Raw genomic sequence first — 16,686 nt, 5'->3', positions numbered from 1 at the left:
ACATGAGCCTATGTTGATCAGTTCACCATTGACTTTTTTATATTTTTTATAAATTCGCTTTGATATTTCAACACATTTCCAGATTACTCTTGAATATCGTGAAAAATATCTAAAATAAGAAAACTATGTCAATCTAAATAGTCTGAATAGCCAAGTTCGCATTGCCTGAAATATACTGATGTAGACCGATATTCAGCGAAGAAATTACACTGACAAGTGATACAGGCGGTATATGCACGTGAGGAGGGGGCGTGGCGGCACGCGCGCGCAGGCACATCAGTGGGCCGCAAATTACTTTCTAGTCAGAATGGTGGTCCCTGGGACAAACCAGATGAAAACCCCTGCTCCAAAACTTTACATGCGCTGCCTTCAGTTCTGCTGAATAGCCTACTTTCGTTTCAGCTACTGAAAGTTCCCGGCTGATCTGTACTAATATGCAAACCAGTCAATCAGTTGTCTGCATAGTGTGGCATATATGTGTAATGCCGTGACCAGGTCATAGAGATCAACACTCAACACTCACTGTAATTAATGGACGTAATCTCTAAAGCTGATTAAGTCACATGTAATGGGACATCTCACTTCAAATCATGTCTGATGGCTTGATTCTGCCCTAAAGCCAGAGAATAGCATATGGAGGTTTGGTTTTTCAGGCTGTAGTCCTCTCACATCTCTACGGTCAAACAGCAGTAGGGGAGGAGAGACCATGTGTCCGTGCGTACGGGAGGGGGTAATGGCATAATCTTACATTAAACAGCACTCTAATGATTTCTGCAGAGCAGTGTGCTTGCTTTGAAGCCACCTGGCAGGTTTCGTATCACCTGCTCCAGAAGAGAGGGAGAATCCTGACGGAGCACTGGCAGTTTGAAGATTGTGGGCGATTGGATGAGCTGGAGATGTCGGCGACGGTGCAGACGCCCAAGCTGCAGGCCAGCGAGGTATGGGCGCTGTATGGAGGGGAGCTGGAGTACTGCCTGGGTGGCGAGGGAGAGGATGAGGAGGAGGAAGGAGAGGTGAGAGAGGTGACCAGCCTGGCACCACAGTTTTCCGCTCTCACAAACAGGGGCTGGCAGCGGTCACAGGCGGTGCTCTCTTAGGGTTATATTTTAACGTGTCTTGGTGTGGTTGCAGAAGTTCTTCCTTCAGGATCAAATATAGTAAGAAAAGTGTAGAGTGAGAGCGAGAGTGTAGTCATTAGCACTGTCTTTCATGGATTAACTCTAGGGAGGACAAACTAAATAGGGTGTGCAGTCTTTTGTTGTCATTGATGTACAACGACCCCCCCCCCCCCCCCATTTTAAGTGCTCTATATCTTGATTCTTTGTAACAGGCTGTATAAAATGGAAAGGACAACTGTGTCTTTCTTTTGTAATATCCTTTAGATGTGTTTCTCCATCATTACATTATCATGGTCAGTCAGCAGAAATGTATGTTCTGACCACAAAAATGTGACACTAAACCTTTAAATTGAGCATTTAGAACTTCCACATTATTGTCACTGGTTTCCTGAGGCACTGTTACAGTCAGTTATCCCCTCTGTCTCCCCTCACTCTCTCAGGACTTTGACCAGTGTGGTGCGGAGTATCAGAGCCTCTCCAACCAGGACTACTACTCTCAAATGGAGGCTCTGAAGAGAATGCACCTGCAGAACATAGAACAACTGGACGTCATGTACCTGAACGAGCTGACGGCTAGCAAGGGCAAGGCGTCGCAAGAGGCTGAGATGAACGAAAAATATGAAATAGACAGGTATGTGTATGGAGAAAGTGAACACTGCACCTTTAGGATTGAACTACCAATGAATTCATTATCCATTCATTACCCGTGTAAAAGCAATAAATAAGTGAAATGTTGATACCACCATTATCCTGCTATGATGGTGACAAAAGTCTTCAGCAGTTGGGAACATATTAGTATTGTTTCTTTCCATGCTTTGAGTCAAAGGTGTTGTACTACTTCAATTGTAAGTAACCTTGAATGATCCCAGTTGTAAAGTCTGACGGTTATCTGATTATCTCTGCAGTGCTCAGACTAACACCACCCCCAGACAGGACATAAAGCTTCAGCAGAACTCCGTCAACAAGTCAGACATATCTGTGAGCCGGGCATGGGAGGTAAAGAAGGAGAAGAAGAAGGCGATGGAGGAGAAGGAGGAGAAGGAGAAGAAGGAGAAGAAGGAGAATAAGGAAGAGGCAGCTGGGCAAGCTAGCAGACAGAGCAGTGCGGTCAGAGATGAGGCTAAAAGTTCAAAGCCACAAACGCAGCCAGAACAATGGGCCGCCTCCAGGCCAGTCAGCGCCGCCGCAAAACACCAGCCGAGGGCCCTCAGCAGACGGCCCTCGGGGGCAGAGCCTTCCAGCAGGATCGCCAAGGTGACCTTGCCCAAGCCCTTCAAGATGATGCTGCGCGAGGATGACAAGAAGCGGCGGAACCTGAAGACGCGCTCCGAGATGGAGCTGGAGAACACGCTGCTGCGCAAGGAGCTGACGGAGCTGCGTGAGTGCCAACGCCAGTTCCGTGCCACGCCCGCGCCACCACGCACGCGCTTGCCCCTAAGTGAGGTCATCGGCCAGAGCGCCACTGGCGGCAGAAGCCGAACAACCTCTCTGGACCGCGCCGCTCGTGCTGAGCCGGGCAGCTACCGGCGCGCTGGCGGCAGCCGAGATATTTCACCAGAGCCATTCAGTTTCATTGAGCGTGAGCGCAGAAAGAGGGAGATGAGGCTGGAGTCAGTCCTCAGCAGCCCGACCTCCAGGGAGGAGCGCTGGGTCTTCAAGGCCAGGCCTCTGCCCCGGCTCTACAGGGCCGCCTCCGACGACCACCACCTGTTTGGGGCTCCAGACAAGCACAGCAGAGGCGAGGAGCAGCACCGCAGGCCAGACGTGAGCAGAGAGCTCCACAAACATGCAGGGAGGCTGGAGGACGAGAGGGGCAGTGTGGAGGTGGAGAAGGAAGCTGACGAGAAGTCTGAGGATGTAGAACATGGAGCGGAGTCCACTGATGGATTGGAGACGCCGATACTATGCAGTAACTGGAGGCTTAGGAGGAAGCCGTCGCTGGCAGGCAAAGGGCTACTGGTGGAGGGGGAGACTAGGGGGGTGCGGAGGGGCAGGGAGAGGGACTGGTCCTACATTCACCCCATCCGGCGCACCAGCATCAGTCTGAACCTTGCTTCCTCTTTCAGCCAGGAGCCGCTGCCAGCTGGCAAGAGCGACTACATCAGTGTATGAGAGCCGGCGGGGGCATTGTTATGGCAGTACACAGCCCACTGGTTATGCACTGACAGCACTTGCTCCAGAAAAATAGAAAGGCTGACATTTGATCCTACAGGCCTGTACGAAACTATAATCAAGGTTCATGCACAGTACGTATATGTATGTTTATAGGTGAAGTAGATACTTCAAAATTCAAGTTTTAGATTTTAGATTTTTATCGATGTACATGTCCATATATGTTTTTCATGTGCAAAATAAAGCAATGATCTTTATGTTCAATATAAAACGTGTTCAACAGGAATTCTGTAAACTAACTCAAAGTAGCTTTTTTTGTGATGCCACTCAGTAAACTCCTAAATGACATAAACTCACTCAGTGATTACAGACACCAGGTTCTGTGTGTTGCAGATATCAAGGGACAGTGATATACATGAGCGATGTACTGAGTTTTGAGTTTTCCGCTTGTCCTTCTGTCACTCCATCTTCTTCAACCCCTTCCGGGTGTTATTCAGTTCATCTCATCCACCTTCATCCCACACTTGCTGAGCGTGCGTCTGACATAGGGCACGGCCTCCTGGGCGAACCACTCCCTCTTGTACAGGACCAGCATCACATCCAGCAACAGGCTGTGCTCCCTCCTCCTGCTCAGAAACAGGCCAATGAAATAAATACATACAGTATTATGTATAACCTATAGGTAATATAAACCCTAGGTAACAGCGGTAAATTATATTTCTGTGCTAGGTCTGTGCTAAATGTTGCGTTACACTGCATGGATGTCAAGTGAGCTGGTAGATACTGCAAGGTAGTAGAGAGCCATCAGGCTGATTTTTACATTTTTATTTGAGGCTAATGTCCTGACGAGAAGTGATTTGTTCCTTGTCAGTTTCCTGGATCTGAGAAGCACATGACTCACAGTTGCTTGAAAGCATCTTTGGTCTTGAGTAGACTGGGTTCCTGTTCGGTCCTGTTCTCTGGGTCCTCTGGTGGTTCGGTCCTGGGTGGGCTGGGTTCCTGATCGGTCCCGTTCTCTGGGTCTTCTGGTGGTTTCTCTGGAGACGCAGGCACAGGTCTCTCCTGGAAGCCACTACAGCTGGTATAGCAGCATTTGCTGTCTGCGCACAGTGAAACATTTGCCAAAAATGAAATTGTGATGGCTCTTGTTTAACTTGTGATCTACACACATTTTAATAAACCTTGCACGTAATAACTCAGCACAATGCAAAATCACATCATTTCAATGAACACATAATATTTAATACAGAGAACGTGTTGATGTGTGTGTGTGTGTGTGTGTGTGTGTGTGTGTGATGCTCCTGCCTGTGTTCACCCGCCCCGAACACTGCTGGGACACGTGGTGGGACACCACCAGCATTTCAGTGTTGGTGGTGACTGTGTGGACATGAGAGGGCCCTGAGTTTCCATGGAGACCATAGTTCACCTCTCTCTTCAGAGTCTCCACTCTCTCACTGAGAACAGCATTCTCAGATTTCACCTGTAGGGGGAAGCAAACACATTCTATCATGGTTGAGCTACTCTTTAACTATGCTCTGATTTTCATGCAATGGGAATATAATTGCTTCTCACTTTAAAAGATTTAAGAAAATATATTTTTATGATTCTGAGAATAATATTTCCAAAAGTATTCATTTCAATATTTATAATGCAGCTTACCTTTTCATAACATTCTCTTACTTCATCAAGATTAGACATCAAATCATCCTTTTAGAAAAACACACAAAACGAATATTGACACATTCACACGCTTGAGTAAAGCCAAAAGTAGAATAAAAACAGGGCTGGTGTGAGAATGAAAGACAGGCAGAGCACCTTATCTTTCTGAAGCTGAGCCACACTCAGGGCAACATTCCCTTTAAATCTCTCGTGCTCGGCCTTGAAAGTCCGCAGCTCTGACAGCAAGCCCTCCTTAAAGGTGAAGAGAGATGGGAAGCCTTTCAGATAACACAAACAGCACACTTTTATTTGTTTAATCTACAACTCTCTCTTCGACTAGCGCTTCTGCTTAAAAACTCTCACAGTTGCATCTCTGCGTCAGTTAAAAAAAACAAAACAACACAAGCAAAAAACGAGAGTGTGGAATGAGTTTGGCTCAGGCGAGAGCCAGGCTGTCTCTGCATCCTCTTCTTCCTGTGTTGTGGAGGCTTAATTGTGTTGCTGTGATTAAGGCGCTTCCTGTGCTCTGGAGCCTACCGTCTGCTGTCTGGCCTGGTTCAGCTGCCTTTGAAACTCCTGTGTGTCCTGGGCAGCCTGGGCCTGCTCGGCGTGCCGGCGCTCGCTCAGGAGCTTCTCCCGCTCCGCGCTCTGATCCAGCTGCTCCCGGGACACCTCCAGCTCCCGCTGCAAGGCCAGCTATGGAGAGAGGGGGAGCAGAAGAAGAAGAAAGTCAAACAGCAGATAACCAGAGACATGGAATTGGGAGGGAGATTGGAGGGAAAGAGGAGTTAGACAAGAGAAGGATGGAGCAATAGAAAAAGAAACTAAGAATAGAGAGGTGAAAACTGTTGCTGAGGTGTCTTCTTGATGATCTCTATGCACTCACAATCTGCCCTTTAAGCTGGTTGTTCTCTTTCTCTAGCTCAAGAAGTTGTTTTCCGTTGAGCGTGGAGCTCACGGCCTCTCCCCGAGTCTCCACATCATCTCTCGGAGTCTCCACATCATCTCTCAGAGTCTCCATGTCCTGTGGAGCTTCAGCAGAGCCTGGTGTCTGCTCCTACCCAAACACAAGGGCACACTCAACACAAACTCAGCCACAGAATAAACCCCTGAAATTCTGTTAAAGATCTACAGTTTGATAGTTTATCTGAATTCTCAACTGAGTATTAGAACTACCTCTGCATTGACAGGTATCTCAGCTGTGTTACATCTTGAAATCTCCATGGCCTCTTCCTCCTCCTCCTCCTCTCTTTGCTCGTGTTCTTCCATCACCCTCTCCTGCTCCTCCTCCTCCTCCTGCTCCTCCTCCTCTCTCTCTGCTCCTCTCGTCAGGAGCCTGGCCTCCAGCTCTGCCACTCTCTGGTTGAGGGAATCTCTGTCCCTGCGCGCCTGAACGATGAACTTGTCGTACTCCTCCCTGATCTTCCTCTCCCTCTTGCAGTTGGGGCACACAGCAGGAGCGCTGGAGAGGGACGCAGGAGCACATGGACCCAAAGCAGAGGAGGAGGAGGAGGAGGAGGAGGCAGATAGTCTCTCCACAGAGCGTCGTGGGGAAGGGTACACCACCTTCTCCCTTCCCGCGCCTCCCCCTCCTCCGTCCTGGGGCAGAGGGAGTGGCCCGGACAGGCTGCTGGAGTAGGATCGCGGGCGGGAGGAGAGCACGCGAGACGCCCTGCTCTCCGTGGTCCTTCCTCCAACTGCTGCCCGCTCCTCTTGTGGACAGTGGCCTCTTCCTGCAGGAAACCCAAAGTGGCTGCTGCCACCGCAGCTACCCTCGTGCTGGCTCTGTTTCTCCAGATGGGGCAGGAATGCTTTTTGCTCGGGATCATCCGGCTGTCTGTGGCCTGGTCGGAACGGCGGAGAGGACGGGCCGGACGGGATGGGAGGCAGGCAGGTTTGAGCCGTGGGCTGAACAAAGGCAGAGTAAAAGAGTATGGTGCAGACTTCATCATCACATGCCATGACTCATACCACACCACACTGTCACCTCATCATAAATCATTCTCAGCATAGTTACACAGTGCCCCGTTCTGACCCACTGAAAAATAATGTATTTCATACAATACCTTAATCTGATGTAAAGGACAAATGCAAAGAACAATCATCTATTCAGCCCTATTCTGTATACTATGTCCAGTACACCTGTTTCATTTTTGGCTGGCCCTCATCTGTAGGAGTTGTGAGCTCTTCTCCCCCACTCCCCTAAGGCCAACATGCAGCCTGTTTATGGTCCTCTGTGCTGTCGCTGCTGGGGAAATAAAATCCTGTAGCTTTGGGGAATGGCCACGGAAACTAAAAAATTCCCATAAAAAGACCATTGCGAGCACTCACTCACTCACACACACACACACACACACACACACACACACACACACACAGGGATGGGTGGGAGAGGCAGAGGCTGGTGGGGGGTCCACATTAAGGTTTATGAGCCCTCCATGCGTGTGTGAGAACACTTGAGAAGACAAACTCTGCAGCCCTCTGGGTCTTGGCTGTCCACGCAGGCTCCACAGTACGCACCCTTTTGTCCCCGCTGAATGGTGTGTGTGTGTGCTGTCTGTTCGCAGCGGGCACGCTCCGCTCCGTCACCGTGCTCTGCACCTGTGTGAGACAAAGAGACACCACTCACACACACTTCCCCAACGGCATAGTCATATTACCACAGGCCCGTATAAACAGCATGCTGTAGAGCTCGTGAGAACTTTAATACTTTAGCAAAAACACAGACATGAAATTAGCTCTGAGGTGGAAATGTGACACCTGAGCACGGCACGTATGCTGAGCAGTTGTACGTTTGTGGGAGTGCTTTATACTGCGCCAAGAAAACGTTTTATTTATAGCCAACACACACATTCAAACTGTGTGAATTGAACCGAACAGCATATTTGGTGTTCCAAATACTACAGTGGGGAAAATAAGTATTTGACCCCCTGCCGATTTTGCAAATTTGACCTCTTGCAAAGAAATATGTGACCTATAATTGTAATGGTATGTCTATTTCAACACTGAGAGACAGAATATCAACAAAAACATCCAGAAAAATGCATTTTATTACAGTTATGAATTGATTTGCATTCGTCACGGAATCAATCAATTCATAACTGTTATAAAATGCGGTTTTCTGGATGTTTTTGTTGATATTCTGTCTCTCACTGTTGAAATAAACCTACCGTTGCAATTATAGATCACGCATTTCTTTGCAAGTGGCCAAACTTGCAAAATCGACAAGGGGTCAAATACTTATTTTCCCCACTGTATGTTCTACCACTGTTTCTGTACCTGGACGAGGGCACACTGCAGCTGTGAGCGCTGGACTGGTCTTCCAGGGATGGCCATAGCACGAGACGCAAACTGCAGGCTGCTGAGGGTCTCAGTGACCGAGGACAAGTGGGGAGACACCGTGACGATCAGAGACATCCGGCAGTTTCCTCCCAGGCTGCGTTTAACAATCCAAGAAAAAGAACCATGGTGTTGAAGAGACAAATGAGTTTGTAGGTTGCATCCAGAAATATGTCAGTACAATTTCAGGCAATGGCTGATTGGGAATGCAACGTGAATAAAGCAAATGAAGACTATATTGATGTAAGGTGATATTTGCCGTGCCTTAAAGCAAGTAGAACTAACTTCCGCATTGTGTTAATAGACAGGAGTCTGCTTCTTACCAGTCCCTCAGAACCCTGGTGAGCTTTGACTCTCTGTAAGGAACATGGTGACAACCAGCCATGCTGAGGGCGAAGATGACCTGAAATGAAATGGAATAAAATCAAAGTGCGTAGAAATAATGTCGCCATAGAGCGTGTTTAAAAAAAAGAAACAGTGTGGATTCAGAGAGTCGGGTAAGTCTCTTTCATGCACTTGCACACACCAGAGTGAAATACTATATTCAACACATGTCAAACATGCTCCTTGCAGTTCAATACAAATGTCAAAACCTTGTTATATCTACAAAATCCATATGGACTTCTTCTCCAGCATTCACTGAGGGGAAGCCAGTCAATCTGCAGCGTAGTATTACTTTAAAAAGGAAAGTGGGGGGGGGGGGGGACCAAAATTCCTTTCACCCTCTCTTGCCTTATCCCCTTCTCTGTATAAGCCACCTTCATTCAAGTGGGGAATGTTCATTGTGTTTTCCCTTGCTCGTTACACTCAAAGAAGCATTCCACAGGGGAAAGAATGGGCCTCCTCTTATCTGCAGGTTGCCATGGAGATGGGGGCCAATATCCTCCTTAAAATCGCTTTCACTTTGTTTGGTCTTGACACGTCCCTCTCCAAAGGAAAGATGTTTAACTCTTAACATAATTTCCTGAGTGGGCAGGGAGTGGGGGGATCTAAAATGACAGATGTAAGATGACAGCATGAAGCCTGACCTGTGAGGGGGACGACTCAAAGCAGTGGGCTGCATGTGATTATCCCCTCCGCTTCACACAGGCTGATGTGTGCGCTCGTTTTTTGGGTGAACGTGCCATAACCTCCGATTAGCAAATTGCGCAGGGGAGGGTGGATGTTTCAATCAAAACAAGGGGAGTTTTGCGAAAACACGAGAGAAATGTGACTCACATTTCCAAATATTGTGAGGGACCGCTTGAGAGTTTTGGCCTCCTGTGGGTTTTCCGGGACTGTTTGGAAACACCTCTTGACTTCCAGGGCAGCGTTACTGCGTTGACTGCGAGCCTACGGGATTGGACACGAGAGCGTCACATAGACTCACATGTCACAGGGCCAAGAGGAACAGTACATTCCTGTCAATTAGCATTACATCACTGGTCTGTGCATTAAGACCTGTTATCGCTCAGACTACGTTAAACAGACGACCCACGTCAGAGGAAATCAGAAAGACGTTGTGTTATCATTCTTGTAATTATGCTTACTCTGCGCAGTATGGATGTCTGGAGGTACTTTATCCTTTGAGTGTACTTCTGCATACAACGTTTTCTCTGTGTGATTTGTGTGTGTGTGTGTGTTTGTGTGTGTGTGTGTGTGTGTTTAAGACTGTATGACTAGCTTTGTGCTTATAAACGAGTGCATTGGTGTAACTGTGTGTGTGTGTGTGTGTGTGTGTGTGTGTGTGTGTGTGTGTGTGTGTGTGTGTGTGTGTGTGTGTGTCTGTCTGTGTGTTTAAGACTGTGTGACTAGTGACTAGCTTTGTGCTTATAAACGAGTGCATTGGTGTAACTGTGTGTGTGTGTGTGTGTGTGTGTGTGTGTGTATGTGTGTGTGTGTGTGTGTGTGTGTGTGTGTGTGTGTGTGTGTGTGTGTGTGTGTGTGTGTGTTTAAGACTGTGTGACTAGTTTTGTGCTTATAAACGAGTGCATTGGTGTAACTGTGTGTGTGTGTGTGTGTGTGTGTGTCGGTGTGTGTGTGTGTGTGTGTGTGTCGGTCTGTGTGTGTGTGTGTGTGTGTGTGTGTTTCAGTGGGTGTTTGTGAATACAGAGATATTGAGAAATGACCAAGGGACTTACTTTCCCTGAGCTCGCAAGATCCACCTATGAGAGAGAGGTAGAGAGAGAGAGAGAGAGAGAAACGTCAACAAATGTTTGAGGACAGCCTGGATTGCAAGTGAATTTAAACACACACACACACTCATCCCACACGCGGCGTCTTACGACCCCACGCCAGGGTGTGCGCAAGAATGCAACACTTCCAACCATTTATCAAGAGACTCATTAGACGCTTACCAGAGTGAGCTTGCTGGCTGTCAGGCCTCCCCCCGGTGCTGAAACATACGCATGAGGACAGGGATTCCTCTGTGTCAGTTCGGATAATACAACCCAGCCCTGCCACGTCAGGGCATATTTGCACAGACAAAAAAGTACGAAAACAACCCCAAAGTGGAGCCTTATGGAATTTAGGTATGCACATACATACATATCAGCTCCAAGGCATGATTTCGAAACACACACGCACGCACACACACACACACAAGGGGAATGAGATTCCAGTTAACGCACGTGATCTTTGTTTTTTAATGTGGTTTATGACGGAGGAGAATTGCAATAATGAGGTTATGAGGAAGAACCGTAGTGAATGTTATCACGCTGGTTTCACTTCAGCCTCTCTGCTGATGACAGCTGTTTGAGCGGAGATGGACAAAGCGCTCAGAGTCCCTACAGTTTCTGGCTTCATTATCTTTTGTGTCTTGTTTTCGTGGGTGGAAACAAACTATATGTCAAAAGGTGTTTCTGGAAAGTAAAACTTGTTTGTGAAATATAAGCTCACCATGGCTGGCCTTTATGTTGATCACCGTTATGTTGAATATAGCATGACTTCTGCTGGCAAAGTCACCCTTGGAGGTGCCTAAAACACAGAACATATTGAGTAGAGAGGAACACTGCTATGGGAAACTAGAGACGACAACGTCAAACATATTTGTGGCAACTCCTCTTGGGAGCATAACATGGCAATTTAAAATGATGAATATGAAGACAGCACAAGGCAACTTTACGCAACAGCGTCACCACAATTAACAAACTAAGCCACAGCATTATGCAAACTCAAATAATTCATGTCAGTCTATATCACAGTCAGTGAGGTTCAAAAAAAGCATTTACTTGGTCATTTTCTTCTGTATCTACCAAAAGCATTTCCCCATGGTTCAAGGACAACCATCATCAAATGATAGAGAGATGCTCATTGTGAACACTCGCTCCACAGGTTCACACTGTGGAAGCTGAAGAAGACTTGGGAGACGCGGTCCTGAACAACTCTGCCACGAGTGAGCCTGACAGCTTTAGTGCACACACACACACACACACACACACAAACACACACACAAACACACACACATACACACACACACAAACACACTCACACTGGACACACACATGTTCTCACACCTGCTTGTCTCTTGGTGGCCCCACATCGGTACACCTGGAGCAGGGCCTGTGGGGAGCTCACCTCCACCTCCTTCAGGCCCTCCAGCACCACTGCGTCCTCCCCCTCATGGATGCGGCTCACCTCCGAGGGCTGGCTGTCCTGTGAGAGAGAGGAGTGCCAGAGGGTAGTGTCCAGTGTCCAGTGGTCACTACTCCTAAGGCGTGCAGGCGTGTTTGTTGCAGGCGTGTTTGTTGTGTCCTTGTTGTCAAAGTGTGGTGGTATCCTTATGTGTTTTAGATATCTCAATTCTTTGCTTCAGGTTATGCATTCGGTTTACATTTCCCAGTGCAGGGGAAATGTATACAAAACCGATACAAGGTCCAAAACAGGCAAACAACTTGCATATAATGCACTTGAATATTGTTAAACTCTGCATTTACATCAGGCTTTCATTTTGGTAAATCATGATTTTTTTTTATATTACCACAAATCTGACTCTAGATGGCAAAACCTTCTGACTGATGCCAGAAACTTGAGTCACTGATGCAAGGAGCTGTAGTTGGTATGGAAATGGAATTGCAAATACACAAACACACACATACACACACAAAAACAACGTACCAGCAGATCATAGATCTTCTCATTGGAAATGTGATAGAAGGACACTCTGACACTGCAGGTGGAAGCCTCGGGCGCTGAGTAGAGCCATGTAGTTAAGGGAACAAAAATATTGTTTTCATCACAGTCGGCTGCTGTCTAAGGGGTTCACTGACAGCAGATTCATAACCTCCGTCCTGCAATACGATCTTGCTTAATACGATCTTGCTTAATTTAATAATACGCCTTGGAATGATCCATCACCTGAAGGCCTACAAAATACACAAACACTGCTCAAACACCAATTTAATTCATATTTCCCTCAAAAGGCCCACGAAAAACGTCCAGTCCAAGATACTGTCCTATACTGGTGCGCCTGACCATACAGGGAGCAGGGGATCGAATGACTACAGGAAAAGGATACAGTTAAAAATGTCCTCGGCTACGCGGCTGAGGATACCCCGCTGCTTGCCCGTCAAGCTCCCGCCAAGCATGGTGTAGGTCTTTCCACTGCATGGGGAGCCGTACGCGATGACACAGCCGTTGTAGCCCTGCACGAGGGACCCCACCAGAGGCTGAGGAGACGCACTTCACGTTACACACGTCAGACTCAGACCTGAGTCATAGCGCTTTCCCGACCTCACAAATCACTATCTCCCATCTTTACTGCACTACATTTCAATTACATGTTTCTCCAGAGACTTCCAGTCCGGTAAGTCTTTCGGTGAGTGAATAATGTACTGCCAAAGTTAAGCATGACTATGCAAAACAAAATGTCTTAAACAATTCGATTCTCTTCAACATGTGGTGTGATGATCTACCCTGGCTGTCGATTCATAAATATCCTTCTGGTTAGCGCTCTCGTTCCACACTGCATCAAAGAGTAGAGAATGGGGCTGATGACCCTGAAATGCAGAATATTAAAAAGATGTGATGTTACGCGTCCTTATAAGAAACACATTAATAAAATGAAACTTCAGACCAGGACTCATGCCTCTAAGGTTGTTGTCCTACATTGGGTAGACTACATCATCTCTGCATAACTTAATCTGTAGAGGAAGCTATTTGAGGTCACTGCTCTAATTAAAACTGCTGTTTTGATTTGGACAGTTAGGCTACACAAACACTTACCCGGCCAGTGTCAACAACAATCCTGTTCGGTTCAACCACTTTGATAGAGCATCTTGCCTCGTCTGAAAGATTTCATTATGAAAGGGTGCTCGTTAGCGATTATTTGTACTGCTCTGTGAAGACATTTCCTTCTTTAAATGAATCTGCAACAAATGCCAGTTTATCAAAGACTCTAATCTAGTTTGGGAGTAGACTCGATTTATTCGTGGTTATGGAGCCTATTGTATACATATTCTACACGCACCATTAATTTACTCAACAGAAATATGCTGATATGGCATAACGTTTGTGATATGGCTGGATCAACAGCATGTGTGTGAACGCCACACTGGGCCAGTGCAAGTCTGCAAGGGGATATCTTAGAAAACGTGTGACCTGTTTGTGGGTCCCAATGTCGCTGGGGGCATAAGCGAATGGCCACTCGAAAGTTTTTCCCTGGATTCCCGGCTGCGCCCTCTTCGTTACTGTCTTTTTGTCTGTGGATACAAAGTGCAGTGTCGATGAATACAAAACAATAAAGTCGACTTGCCAAAAACCTTGTGAATTTACAATTGACAGAGTATTAACAGTACATCAAACTACACTAAACAATCAAAATGTAGTTGTTAAGCTTATTAGCTATATTAAATCATGATATGGGATTTTGAATAAGAGAACTCAACCCAGACACTCTGTCCATGACAGGCGCTCAGATCTGCCTTTTTCATGACAACAGGGAGGCTACCCAAATGAGAGTAGGTTAACTGCACAAGAAGCAAACAGAACCTGGTTAAAATAGGCAACGCTGCACATTTTGTCATCTAATAAGGAACGGGCATATTCCATATGGGTTACACTAGGCTACTCACCGGTTGGATTTCCTTAAAATCTTTGTTGCGGGCTGATAGAACTCCATCAATTGAAGGCTACCTGGAGACTTTCTCTAACTTGGAAACACTGGACACCGTGCGATGAAAACTACACCTCCAGCGGAAACGCGTTTTGAAATTTGCGCTCAGATAATAACGAACAGATAGTCGAAAATGAAAAGGCTGGGGCTAGAAAGTTAGTATAACCACAACTGCATACATCCTACGACTGTTCCTTGCGAACAAATGAATGAGTCCCTGACCCGCACCTTGACGTAGGCTAGACTGCAGCTTAGAAAAAAAACAAAGACGACTCGCTCACTCCCACCACGCATCCTGACATGTCCTCGTGAAAGCTGACAGGCTAAACTGTTCTTCAATACTAATGTGACTTGAGGTTATCAGTTACTTTAAGTAACCCTGTCAGTATTATATTTTGAAAATGTCACGAAAAGACAACAAGCAAACTGAAAACTTTGGAGATACGGGGAATTTTATTTTTATTTTTTTCAGGGACCACAAAGAACTCCCGTAGTGAATGCATCACTCTGGTCTTTTCAAGAAAACCTGAAAGAATTCCTCATACACTTAAAATAAATGTCAAATCAGATAATCAGCGATTGAAACATGTCATATTTCGGTTCTTCCGGGAACATTGTTAAAGACAATTCATAAACACGAATCAGGTCTGCTGTGGAAACGGCCTGATTTGCGTCACATCCACGGCTACCTTGACCTGTGTCTCAGAGGACATATTTATGGCCGGTTGCCTAAGAAGCGCCCTGGAACGCTGAGCGCGAGAGCGCTTACAGGCTACACTGTTCCGATACCCTCGTGCGGATCCTCTGGGTTGTTCTCATTGTTGTTGTTTTTTTGCAGGAAGCTAAAGGAAAATAATAAACTGAGTCAGAATTAGGCACTTCAGTTTTTGTGTAACCAAGGTTGGAATGAAGGTTAACCAGAGGGCATATTCTGATGCATTTTTTTCATTTTTATTCTTAAATGTTTTGTCCTCTCTGAATTTCAGCTGAGACAATATTCTGAAAAGGCCCATTTACATCTTGCCTGTTTAAGTGCGTGCCACATTTCACTGTACTCAAGGACATATTAAAGTGACCCAGAGAAATGCTTCAGTGGTATAGAGCAGTAAGACAGTATCCAGTATACCATAGCGCATATCAAGTAATGTAGCAGGTGTATTGCATAGGGCTCTGTGTTGGCAAGAATCTGGCAATACTACGTTTCATGATACAGGGGTTATGATTCAATGTATTGCAAGATATTGCGATATTATAAGTAAAGCGATAAATTGTGACTTTAAAATATCAAATTCTAAGAAAGCTGTCACACCACCAAAATCATTTGCGTTACATTTGTTTTACTTTTTTATGCTATCAGAACATGACTGCTTTCTAGCAGACGGGGTTTTAATCACAACACAAACTGAACCACTACAAATCTTTACATGTAAACTACTAATTAGAAATGGACACACACACACACACTCAATTTGAAATGGACTTTGTGTTTTTGAGAACCCATACAGTATCACAAAACAACATATCATGATACTCAAGTCTATCAATATTTTCTTAAACTCCTAGTATTACAAGGTCCTATCCCTGCCACCAGAGCCAGGCACAGCAGAAGACAAACAAACACAAAGGAGGTGGTGTTTTTGACACAATGCTGACCAGTAAGGTTCGATTTAGAAACAAACATTTATATGGGTGTTCATTATTCACATGCTATAGATGTCAACACTCTTCACAGTGTTGAATGGAAGTTCACACCTGACCACACACACACAGCAATTGCAATCACCTGAAGCTAGTTGGTGAATTAGGATTCAGACAGAGAAGCTGTGCCTATAAAAGAGCAGGTTGGGTGTTTGGGAGTCAAAGCTAGGGTGTTGCTGTTGCAGTGGTGAGGAGAGTGTTACTTTTGGATCTTTGATTCAAACCACTGACGTTTGCAACGTCTCTTGGCATGATGTTCAGGTACACATTCAATTGTTTGTCTTTAGGTATATCTTTTTCTACTTGGTCTAAACAAAGTGTATTCTGCAGGTTCCCTTGGATATGCCTATACTTAATAAGTGAAATATGCTGTCAACAACTTGAACAAGGTATGAGTTGGTCTTTTTTTGTAAATTTGCATGTAGAGTATCTTTTAATTGAAGCTCTTGTTTTGTTCTAGGGTTGGAAGTTCCCCAGAGTTTTGGGTACCATGGTTTCAGGCCTGGGACTCCTGGCAGTGGCTCTGTACCCTCCATGAATGACTTCAGCTCTATCAAAGGTGAAGGTGTCAAAAGTTACAATGAACCTTTGAAGATGCCCCCAGCATGGGCCCAGGTGAACCAGGCGGCCAAGATGCATCCAGTGAGCCAGGCAGCCAAGATGCCCCAG

At 46.1% G+C, this 16,686-nt stretch overlaps 1 protein-coding gene across 1 annotated transcript; it reads right to left on the bottom strand.

Annotated features, from left to right (window-relative positions):
- Positions 1-3,723: 3,723 nt before the first annotated feature.
- On the bottom strand, positions 3,724-14,613 carry LOC308373515 (uncharacterized protein; the record flags this gene model as incomplete). The annotated part of the gene is made up of 20 exons (XM_080849089.1): positions 3,724-3,856; positions 4,132-4,330; positions 4,536-4,710; positions 5,046-5,141; positions 5,427-5,585; positions 5,776-5,946; positions 6,195-6,797; positions 7,410-7,490; positions 8,169-8,325; positions 8,552-8,631; positions 9,447-9,560; positions 10,349-10,372; positions 10,565-10,602; positions 11,106-11,183; positions 11,723-11,861; positions 12,324-12,397; positions 12,724-12,874; positions 13,121-13,204; positions 13,431-13,492; positions 14,601-14,613. The coding sequence occupies 20 exons, from the start codon at positions 14,611-14,613 to the stop codon at positions 3,724-3,726; spliced, it is 2,631 nt and encodes an 876-aa protein (XP_080705215.1).
- Between the last annotated feature and the right edge of the window lie 2,073 nt (positions 14,614-16,686).

This window comes from Sprattus sprattus (assembly GCF_963457725.1).
Source record: "Sprattus sprattus genome assembly, chromosome: 12".
In the NCBI taxonomy this organism is placed as follows: Eukaryota; Metazoa; Chordata; class Actinopteri; order Clupeiformes; family Clupeidae; genus Sprattus; species Sprattus sprattus.
The sequence above is the reverse complement of the archived record's forward strand: the minus strand, read 5'-3'. Positions and strand labels throughout refer to the sequence as shown.